The 11103-nt window shown below is 34.7% G+C and overlaps 1 protein-coding gene across 1 annotated transcript; it reads left to right on the forward strand.

Moving 5' to 3' along the window:
• The first annotated feature begins 3522 nt into the window (after window positions 1–3522).
• Window positions 3523–8621, forward strand: LOC127119529 (uncharacterized). The gene is made up of 9 exons (XM_051049768.1): window positions 3523–3682; window positions 3776–3901; window positions 5131–5213; window positions 5861–5944; window positions 6429–6504; window positions 6622–6694; window positions 6883–6956; window positions 8054–8147; window positions 8238–8621. The coding sequence occupies exons 1-9, from the start codon at window positions 3550–3552 to the stop codon at window positions 8302–8304; spliced, it is 810 nt and encodes a 269-aa protein (XP_050905725.1). The 5' UTR covers window positions 3523–3549; the 3' UTR covers window positions 8305–8621.
• Window positions 8622–11103: the final 2482 nt, after the last annotated feature.

Genomic DNA, 11103 nt, shown 5'->3' on the forward strand with positions numbered 1-11103 from the left:
ATTTTCGTCCATTATAGTGTGGTTATTGGTATTTCCTTTATTTTTATTTATTTATGCATTATTGGGCCTTTTATCACATGCTTGGATGATAAGAATAAACTTGGGTTCTTTTTCTTCAATCTGGCCCATGCATTTTATTGACTTGATCATGAAGTGAACTAAAGCATCATTGACTCTTCTTGCACGTGCCCTTGTCATAGGACCTCCTAAGCTTTGCATTGTATCATTTATGTCTTGGATTACGTCCTCATCAGATTGCTTGCCTATCAAACTAGTTACCTCTCAAGCCTAAAAGTACATAATTCTTAATATCAAAAGTTACAACATTAGGCAGTTGAAATCCTACAGATATCTATCTAGCGTTAACCCTCTTACAATAGTCTCCCAACGTTTATCGTGTTGGAGATGCCATCTCCCCTCTTTCTTCTTATTAGTATCGAATCTGAACCTCGCATAAACAAACAAACAATACGTTAGCAGCATAACACCAAAACAAACAAAATAAAATTAAAAAAGTAAAAATTAAAAACTAAAAATAACTAATAAAAATAAATTTAAAATTCAAAATTCAAAATGTCGCACCAATATTGCCTTGTTGAAATTATAAACAATCCCCAGCAAGGCGCCAAAAACTTGATGGACTAAACTAGCAAATATACCAGTCTCATCAAAGTAATAAAATAATTCATCTCCAAATGGATTGCGAATTAAAATAAGGTAATAAGCAATGCAATTTAAATTAAATAGCAAGGGTTTTCAATTATGATTTGGTACGAAAACAAAGATGATAATTTTTTTTTAAGTAAAGTTCGATAAGGAAAAACAATTAGTATACCTGTTGATGATTATGTACTAGATAAATAAAAATTACGCGATAATATCACGACGAATTAACGAGATCACTGTACCCAATTCCTTGGTGTACAACTCACTAATTTACACAATAATTCACTATTTCCTTAGGCTAATTCAGAGTTAAATGAGGCATTTATAAGTTTGTTAATTTAAAAGGCACAACTTATAATTACATATTCCTAATTAATTACTAAGTTGAATGATTGTCCTAATTCAGATCAGTAGACTTGTGGTCAATAATTCCTACTCGTCTAAGATCAATTTGCGCGCTCGATAAAAAAATAAATAATAATGAACACAAGAACAATCAAATAATGGTTATAACATAAAAACACTCAAAGAATATAAAACAATCGTATGATCCAACATAGTAAAATTAGGTGCATCTCAAAAGACCTAATCTAAAATAACTTATCTACTCATAGTGAAATTAACAATGACCATAAATTGCTTTTTTGATTCATTTTTCATATAATTTTGACTAAGTCCCAACTTTTTTCACCTTTGGAGATTTTTCTCACTTCTTTAATCTTTTAGCTTGGTTTTTGCTTATAATTCCATCGATTTATACGAAATTGTTCGTAATATTATGTAATGACCGAGTATCATCAAATGTTCAAAGTCATCATGATTAAGCAAATGATCAAGCATCATGATTCCACTGAACATCGATGTAATCATCAAAATCACCATGATCAATCAATGGATCAAAACATCAGTTGCGGTCTGTTGTACATGCAAGTACATAGATCTACATCTTCTTATACTCGCATCAACATTGGAATATCTTGACATATGCCCAACTCACCGAGTATAATTGTGAATAAGTTATCGCTAGGTGATTGAAAACACCCATCTTAAAATCATCAAAAGGAAGACGAAAATATATTAAAGAAAATAAACATTAGTGAAAATGGATAAGACAACCAACATACTTGTTGCATATCCTATTATTCCTTTCGAGAGAAATCACCCTTGGTCTAAGGAAAGACATACCTCGATAAATGCATGATCCAAACCACCCTTGTCGGTAAAGGCGGTGACAATGTCTAATGTCTCTTGATTGACCCACACAACTGAGTTGTCTTTTATTACATCCAGAGTTCCCAGATGAGAGATATCCATTTAAAGTCCTACTAACATATAAAGAGAGACAATTATAAATAGAAGGACGAGGCTGATAGATAAATATGTTTCACATTCCTATATATATATATATATATATATATATATATATATATATATATATATATATATATATATATATATATATATATATATATATATAAGAGCTTCATGAAGGCTATGGACCCTAAACATCTTCCCAGAGTAAACATCTCCACCCAATGTCCCACCATCGATGGTGAGTTTCTCCTTAAAAAAACCTTTTTTAGAAACCCTAGTGGAGCATGAAGAGAAAGGTTTTGAGGCATTTTCTTAAAATAGGTGAACTCGAAAGCTTGATCATTGAACAATACTCTAGAAGACGTGACACAAATACGTTGAAGCAATAAACAACTGAAAAAGATTAATGAAAGTAAAATAAGTTATAAACACAAAAGAAAAGTTCTCAAGACCCACAAGCAACAAAAATGGAGATGGTAAATCTAGGGCTCTTCATATGTCTTACAATAAAGGCAATCACATGGTCCACAATAACATATATTGAGATCTTACTTCATATTAGTCAAAATACTCGAGTACTCTAATACAATAAGACAATATTGTTTTTAGGTATATGGACACATGTCGAAGTTCCTCTACTAAATGTTGCTAATCACGAGGAAAACATTTAATACGCCAGTTACCAATGTTACTGATGCACCATAAAAGCTCATCCACTTTTTATTACCAGAAGTCAGACTAAACACCTGAAAAGTAAACTCTCATTCTATAAGTATGAACAAGGGCTTGTGTGTGTGTGTGTGAGGGAGGAGGGGGGAGGGGTAATGTTTTCTACCGCTCGCAAGGTCCACGACGAAAGGCCCATTAGCAAGCATCATGTATAATGTCGTGCATAACAAGTGAGACCTCACCCAAGTCGAGGACATGTGATTTCGACGTCAAACACACCTCCCTCCGTTTGACGTAAAATACAACACAAGTCATTTAAGATATTATCTCATTCACACACTCAAACTACCTTTTTTTTATCATTTACTTAATTTAGCGTTGAAGTGTTAATCTTGCATCCATAAAAATGTAACTTTTGAGTTGATATTTATAAAAATTGAGAATTTTTTAGTGACTTAATTGTCTATGTCGGATTTGAAAAACACAACCATTAAAAACTTTATTATTGTTGATTATTACTAATGTTTAAATATTTAAATATTTTATTTTATATATAAAATGACATTAAAAATTATAAAAATAATATAATATATAAATTTATGTATTTATTTATATTTATGCATCAATTGTTGATACTTATCAATTAACAAATTTTAAAAAATTAAAAAAAATGTATATTAATAGTAGATATTATAAAAAGTTATTTTACAAAATTTCAAATTTTTAAATATAAAATAAAATAAGTATAATTATTTAAATGCTAGGTAATGCAAACTTAAATTTAATAATCTAATTTTAAACTAATTTTTTAATGAGAATTTTTTTATAATGTTTTACATATATATAATTGTTTTAATAAAAAAATATAAACAACAAAAATTAAGCAGTGTAGGAGCGACAATGGTGCCTACTACTACTGTCATGAGATGCTCTCCCGGCAACGCATTCTTCAGAGCTCTCAAACCCATTTCCCGAAATCCGAACCTTTCCAATTCACTTCCACTTTCTTCATCTTCATCGCCGATCACCAAAGGTTCTTCGTTTCACTCCTTCCCAAACTTATTTTCTCTCTTTAATGTTTTACATCAATTTTGTGATGATGATGATGTTGAAGTGAAATTTGTAGGTGGATCAAGCTTCTCTCATGGCGGCGGGAGAGCATACGATGCATTGTTGTTGGATGCTGGAGGTACCCTCTTGCAGTTGACCAATCCTGTTGCAGATACTTATGCCGCTATTGGATCCAAATATGGTTACTTTCTTCACTTATCGCTCTCTAAACTAGCTGCTAGCATATGAATTTATGGCGCATAGAAAACAAACTAGGTGATATCATATGAATTTATGGCGTATTTGCTATCATCTGTTATTTAATAGACGGTACTGGCTTCAATTGTGAAGACGATGCTATACAATTGCTTGTTTTGTTTGTCTGTCCAAAGAGTGTTTGTTGAATTGTATGAACCAAAGCTCTTTGTGTTTTTCTGTTTCATAGCATTGTTTACGAAGCAAAGCAAAATAAAATAAAATCTGAGAGCCAGTTTTTTAGATTTCAAAAGCAACAAGATGCATGGAATTAAGAACTAAAGAAAGAGGCTGTATGGGTCTTTTAGATTCTGGAGTGTGCTTTGTTGGAAGAAAAACATGGAGTCAATATGAATGTGTTTTAGTTTCAGAAGTAAAATATGTCTTGTTAAAAAAGTAAAGAATGCGTATTGAAGTAGTGTTTCCTTTTTTTCCTATCTTGAACGGCTGTTTAATGAAGGAAATGTTAGGGGTGGTTTGTGATAACTCTTAAGTAGAGGGGCTATGAATTACATTTGCACTGAATTTATCAGAGGTTAGAGTAATTTTTCTCATATTTAAATTAATGTTTGTTTTCTTCAATTAGAATACTGAGCATAAAAATGTGAGAAGGAGTGCTATGCAATAAGCTATAAGCTCAAGTAGCATTTGAAAAAAATGCTATAAGCCCGTGAGTGGATGACCGCTACTAAACAACTCTACTTTGGTCATACGAATTTGTACTTTATAAATTATCTGCTATAAGCTAGCAGTTTAGCCTTAACAAATAGAGCCTAATACATGATAAGAACAATAGAATGTTCTTTTCTTAATAGAATGTTTATTGTTATTCTTTCAAATATGTTAGAATTAGTGTTATCCATGGCGGAGAGCCAAAATCCCGCCATACTGGCTGCTATGTGGCGCCATCATAGTGGATTATGGCGAAAAAATCAGCAATATCGGCCGATATTTACCACTGCGGCCAGCCCCAAAACCGCCATTAATATCTGCAATAGCGCTGCCTTGGTGGATATTCGATAACACTAGTTAGAATTCAAAATAAGATGAGAGAAAATTATATAAAAGATATGCCTACGTAGACATTAATGATAGTTGCGCTTTATTGTTAGCATTTTCCTTCTATTATGCATTTTGGGTACTGGGTAGATGTATTCATTGGTTATGTCCGCTCAGGTTTGACTGTGAATCCAGCTGAGATAAAACAAGGTTTTAAGAGAGCATTTACTGCTCAATGGCCTGAAAAACTACGTTACCAGGTCTATGCTCTACCATCAATATTTTTTCTTGTAATTTCTGCATGATTGGTGTCATTTTAAACCTGCTTCCTTCTGTTGTCTTCTCTGCTCTATATACCATTGTTTCATCATCACTTTTTTTCATTGAGCTATTATATTATGAGTAATGAACCTGTAGAGATGGTGTATAGAAAATGTTTTTAATGATATTAACAGTTCCTCTTAGCTTGCTGTTTTCTGCAAGGGAAAATAATAGGAAAATATTGAAAGTTTATGGTAAGTTGTAGTGATTTCGTACACAAAGTGTTGTACCAGACAAGATTGATATGCTAGCAGGACCATAGTTTCCACAAGAAAAATTTATGCTTTTACAGTCTCCCCAGAACCACTTCAAAGGAACTTAACTATCATAATAATGTAATATGCGTAGTAACAACTTGCTCAACTTCTGTGTCAATTGAAGCTAACTTTCTATTATTGTTATTACAGTGTATGTCTCTGATTTTCCATGTTACACGTACTTACATATTTTTGTGACCTGAAACCTAATCACAATTAATTTCTTTCATTGTAAACCGATATCCATTTTATTGGTAAATTGCATCTATTAATTTTTATGGAAATAATATTCACTTTTTTTATATTGTATTCACCAATATTCGCAACAGGGTGATGGGAGGCCATTTTGGAAATTTGTAGTTTCTGAAGCCACTGGTTGTGGAGACGAAGACTTTTTTGAGGAAGTTTATGAGGTAACCTTTCTCAGCTGATCTAATTGTCATGCGCTTATTTCCTATCTATGAAGATGCAATCAACCGGAGCTAATTTATCTGTAAAATGTTTTAATCTCTTGAAAAAGTTTATCTATACATATTAAAAATGATTTGAAGAAAGTTGCGATTTCTCTTTGCTTTTCATCAGCTTCTTTGAAACATAACTAAAATATGATCTACTGGTTTTGAAATTGTAGTTTTTTATCTTGTTGATTTCAGAATGTTCATGTTGTTAATGCTAGTTGTCATTGCTTACATACCAAGGAAAATTAAATTGACTTGAGAGTGTTTTAAGAATTGCTGACATTTTTATTTTCAAACTTAAAACGAGGCACTTGTTTTTTAAAAGCAAAGGTTTGTGGTAAAGTTGTTAGGGGTGGAATGATTTGTTGGCAGCAAGAATCAAACCTGGACCTTTGTCATGAGACACATATATCTGAACTTCAACTATTGTTTCTCTCAGTACTATGCAAAAGGTGATGCATGGCATCTTCCAAATGGAGCTCTTGAAACAATGACTCTTCTCAAGGATGCTGGAGGTCAACAAAATTAAATATTTCATTTTACTAAGCTATTTACATTGTTAAACCTGTAAATTTTCTACTGTTAAGTCCTTGCTACATTCTTTGAAGATAGTCCTTGCTAACGTGACACAGTTAAGATGGCTGTTGTATCCAATTTTGACTCCCGCTTAAGGAAGCTATTGAAGGATCTTAATGTTTTACATCTGTGAGCATCAGCCATTTTATGAATATGATTATAAAAACTATATTTTACTTTTCCATATTTTATCGGCATCTTGGTGAGGTGTTCATCAAAGACGGTTTGTTGAAAAACACTTCGCAGAAATCTTATAAAGTCTGATGACTGTATCTTATACATGGTTTTTAATGTTTTATTTATGGTTTGCATGTCAGATTTGATGCTGTCATTATATCATCAGAGGTTGGATATGAAAAGCCAGACCCAAGAATATTTCAAGCTGCTCTAGGTTTGTGGTTATTAGTTAAGTTGTGCAAACTTCATTTGCCAAAAATATGTTAAATAGTATATGTTCTGCTTCTTAACAAAAATATGTTCTGGCTGAAACAATATTTAACTCAAGGTTGAACTCTAGATTACCAAAGTCCCCTTTCCTTGGCAACCGGAGGATTATGAACAACAACAACTCAAAATATTCACATATTACCTTTTTTCCTGTCACTCAGCATAACTAAAAGAACCCTTACAACATTTCTCTTGTTTTCTTGTGGAACAATTAGAATATATTTATTTTCTATTCATATTTTCTTTTTGTTAATTAAAATCCCGTTCTTTCAAAGGTTTCTTTTGGCTTCATTTTGAATCCCTTTAATTTCTGATAATGCATAAAGTGTTTGTGATAGTTATCAATGCTGTGTAAAAATATAATTGTCAAAAACCAATCATCTTTATAATCAGCAATAATAACCATGCTTATCCCTCTAGGCTGTTTATGTAAGATACATAAAACAACAAATGGATCAGACATAGATTAGCAGTTTTGGGTATGGATGGAAAAACGAGTTGGACTTGTCTGGTCGTTCTGTTTAGCTCGTCGTTTTTGGCGGGACAAGTTGAGATTTTGAATCAGTCACTACTTGTTGGCCAGTCCCGCTAAAAAACGGGACAGTGACTGGTTGGCCAGTAGGATTAAAGTAAAATAAAATAAAGTTTTTACACTTTTTATTTATAAGTCACTATTCTTTTTTCAATTTTTTCTTTCATAGAGTAGAGAAAAAAAGATTTAATTTAATTACTTTAGTTTCACGATTTTAGTCTCATACTTCTGATAAAAAAGGGGCGGGGTGAAATTTTCATCCCTACACTTTTAGTTTCTCTGCCGTGTCTCTTTTTAGACGAGTTAATGACGGAGCGAGTAGAAACGGAATGGGTTGACCCTTTTTGCCATTATTCATCTGTAAACAAAAGATAAGAAGTATCATTTCTATAATAATTCAGGAAGCGTGTTTTTCAAATGGAAATGTTTGCTGTTGTGCGGTTACTAACCTTAATTGAGGTAGCAATGTTTTAGTTATTTGAGTTTCATTGCCAATATTTTCCTTCTAGATCAAGTAAATGTAGAGGCTGGCAAAGCCTTGCACATTGGAGATGATCTAAAGGCAGATAAACTGGGGGCCAATGCTGTAGGGATAGATTGTTGGTGAGAGCTTTTTCTTGTCTGAAATGATAATTGCTTTCTAACTAATTTCTTACATCTTATTTACCGTGCTAAACTGATATGTCAAAACAGGTTATTGGGTATTGATGTGAAGACATTCTTTGAGATACAAACCCGCATCCTCATTCCAGAGGCATAATGTTTCTTATGGCTGTCAATATGCAAAACATTGTCAGATTTTTGTGTGCTTGATCGTTGTAATGTTTAGAGCTGACAACTGAAAGCAATAACTAGGAGTCTATGTTAGATTTGTTGTGTACGTTTTTGTTATTTCAATAAAGACCTATTCTTTAGGTTAGAACAGGTCATTTTTCTGTTTTGCTAAATTCTCGTTATTAGTGGAGCTAGTTGAGTCATGTCCTTTATTTTAGGATTTTCAGTTGTTTGCAGTTTTTTTATGTATTTCCTATAAAAGGCATTGGAACCTATGAATAAGGCAGATCATTTTCTGGTGCATTTGCAATTCTGAAACTTACAGTTTACATTTGGCATCAGAGCCAAAGCAAAGCAAAGTGATCCAAGAGAGAGAGATGAGTGACGATAAAACACTCACAAAGATTCCACAGTTTGATGGTCACTATGACCATTGGAGTGAACTGATGGAAAACCTCTTGCGTGCCAAGGGTTTGTGGAGTCTAGTGAAAGAGGGTTACACCGAACCGGCAGCGGGAATCGAATTGAATGCAGCGCAGAAGGAGCTCAAGATGAAGGACTGTCAAGTGAAGCACTATCTGTTCCAGGCAATTAACCGGGTTGTGTTTGAACAGATCTTGGATCGCAAAACATCCAAGATCATTTGGGATTCGATGAAGAGAAAGTTTGGAGGCAACGAAAGGGTGAAGCGATCTCTTCTCCAAACCCTAAGAAGAGATTTTGAGGTTCTTGCAATGAAGAATGAAGAGAGCATCGATGATTACTTTGGAAGAGTAATGCCTGTCTCCAACAAGATGAGAAGCAACGGAGAAGACATGTCAGATTCGAAGATTGTTGAGAAAATACTTCAGACTCTGACTGACAAGTTTACATATGTGGTGGTGTCCATCGAGGAGTCAAAAGACACAGAAAAGATGACGATTGACGAACTGCAAAGCTCTCTGTCCGTACATGAAAAGAAATTTAAGAAGATCAGTCATGAAGAAGATGATCAAGCTCTCAATGTCAGAGGTATGGGCAGAGGATCCTACAGAGGTCGAGGCAGGGGCAGAGGACGCTCATTCAACAAATCAACAATCGAGTGTTACAACTGCCACAAACTAGGACATTTCCAATATGAATGTCCAAATGGGAACAATGGAGCACATTTTGCAGAGATCGAAGAAAATGATGAAGTTCTTCTCATGGCGTATGTGGAACTTCAAGGTACTAGAAGAGGAGATGTGTGGTTCGTGGACTCTGGATGTTCAAACCATATGTGTGGAGAAAGAGACATGTTCTCAAGCTTGGACACTAGCTTCACACATAATGTCAAGCTTGGGAACAATCACAAACTGATGGTTGGTGGAAAAGGAGTGGTGAAGATAATGCTCAAGGGAATAAGCTATGTGGTCAACGATGTGTATTATATTCCGGAATTAAAGAACAACCTGTTGAGTGTTGGGCAACTTCAAGAAAGGGGTTTAGACGTGCTATTCAAAGGAGGAGTTCAAAAAACATGCAGCATCTTTCATCCCTTGAGAGGAAAAATAGCAGAATCTGTTATGAGTGCTAATAGGATGTTTATCCTACTGGGTGAATCAAATGACAAAACAAAGGAGGAGAGATGCCTGCAGGTTGATATCTCAGACAAGGCAGAGTTGTGGCACCGTCGATATGGGCATCTCAGCTACAAGGGACTTCACACATTATGCAGTAAAGAGATGGTAGTGGGATTACCTAAAATTGGAGATATGAAAATCACTTGTGAGACGTGTGTCACAGGGAAACACCATCGTGTTCCATTTCCAAAACAGAGCAAGTGGAGAGCCACTGAAAGATTACATCTTATCCACTCCGATCTCTGTGGCCCGATTAGTCCACCATCAAATAGTCAAATAAGGTACTTGATAAGCTTTATTGACGATTTCTCGAGAAAAACGTGGATATATTTTGTGTAAGAAAAATCTGAAGCATTTCATCAGTTCAAGACATTCAAAGCGTTTGTGGAGAAGCAAACTGGATTGTTCATCAAATGTCTAAGAACGGATAGAGGAGGAGAATACAACTCAAATGAGTTCAAGGAATTCTGTAGAGAGCATGGAATCAAAAGACAGCTGACCACCGCCTTCACGTCGCAACAAAATGGCGTTGCTGAACGCAAAAACCGCACAATCATGAACATGGTGAGAACAACCTTATTAGAGAAAGAGGTACCAAAATCTTTCTGGCCAGATGCTGCGCAATGGGTGAATCACGTTGTTAACAGATCTCCTACACTCATTGTAAAAGATATGACTCCGGAAGAGGCATGGAGTGGAAGAAAGCCATCAGTCGAACACTTTAGGGTTTTTGGATGTATCGGATATGTTCATATCCCTGATGTTAAAAGAAGCAAGCTCAATGACAAAAGCGTGAAGTGTGTCCTGTTAGGTTTCAACAGTGAATCCAAGGCATTTAAGATGTTCGATCCAGTGGAGAAAAAGGTTCACATCAACCGAGATGTGATATTTGAGGAAGATAAGAAGTGGAATTGGGAAGATGTTGGTCATTCTGGTGAAGAAAGCATTGAACTTGAGTGGGAAAATGATTATGAAGATGTTGAGAATGCAGAGGAGGCGGAAGAAGCAGAACAAGACACTGATGACGCTCCTTCACCAAACGATCCACCAACTAGAGAAACGATAGCAACGACGGGAAGGGTGAGAAAACCACCAATCTGGTCTGCAGATTATGTCACAGGAGAAGGGCTATCAGATACAGAGGAAGAAGCAAACATGGCTAGAGTCGAGATTGAAAACCTAGC

Source organism: Lathyrus oleraceus, chromosome 2, assembly GCF_024323335.1.
Source record: "Lathyrus oleraceus cultivar Zhongwan6 chromosome 2, CAAS_Psat_ZW6_1.0, whole genome shotgun sequence".
NCBI classification, from domain to species: Eukaryota; Viridiplantae; Streptophyta; class Magnoliopsida; order Fabales; family Fabaceae; genus Lathyrus; species Lathyrus oleraceus.

Excerpts from the sequence above, each read along its gene's own strand:
- LOC127119529 (XM_051049768.1), top strand. The coding sequence starts at position 3,550 with ATGGTGCCTACTACTACTGTCATGAGATGCTCTCCCGGCAACGCATTC. Across the intron at positions 3,902-5,130 it reads CGCTATTGGATCCAAATATG|GTTTGACTGTGAATCCAGCT; the intron begins GTTACTTTCTTC and ends ATGTCCGCTCAG. Across the intron at positions 6,957-8,053 it reads AATATTTCAAGCTGCTCTAG|ATCAAGTAAATGTAGAGGCT; the intron begins GTTTGTGGTTAT and ends TTTTCCTTCTAG.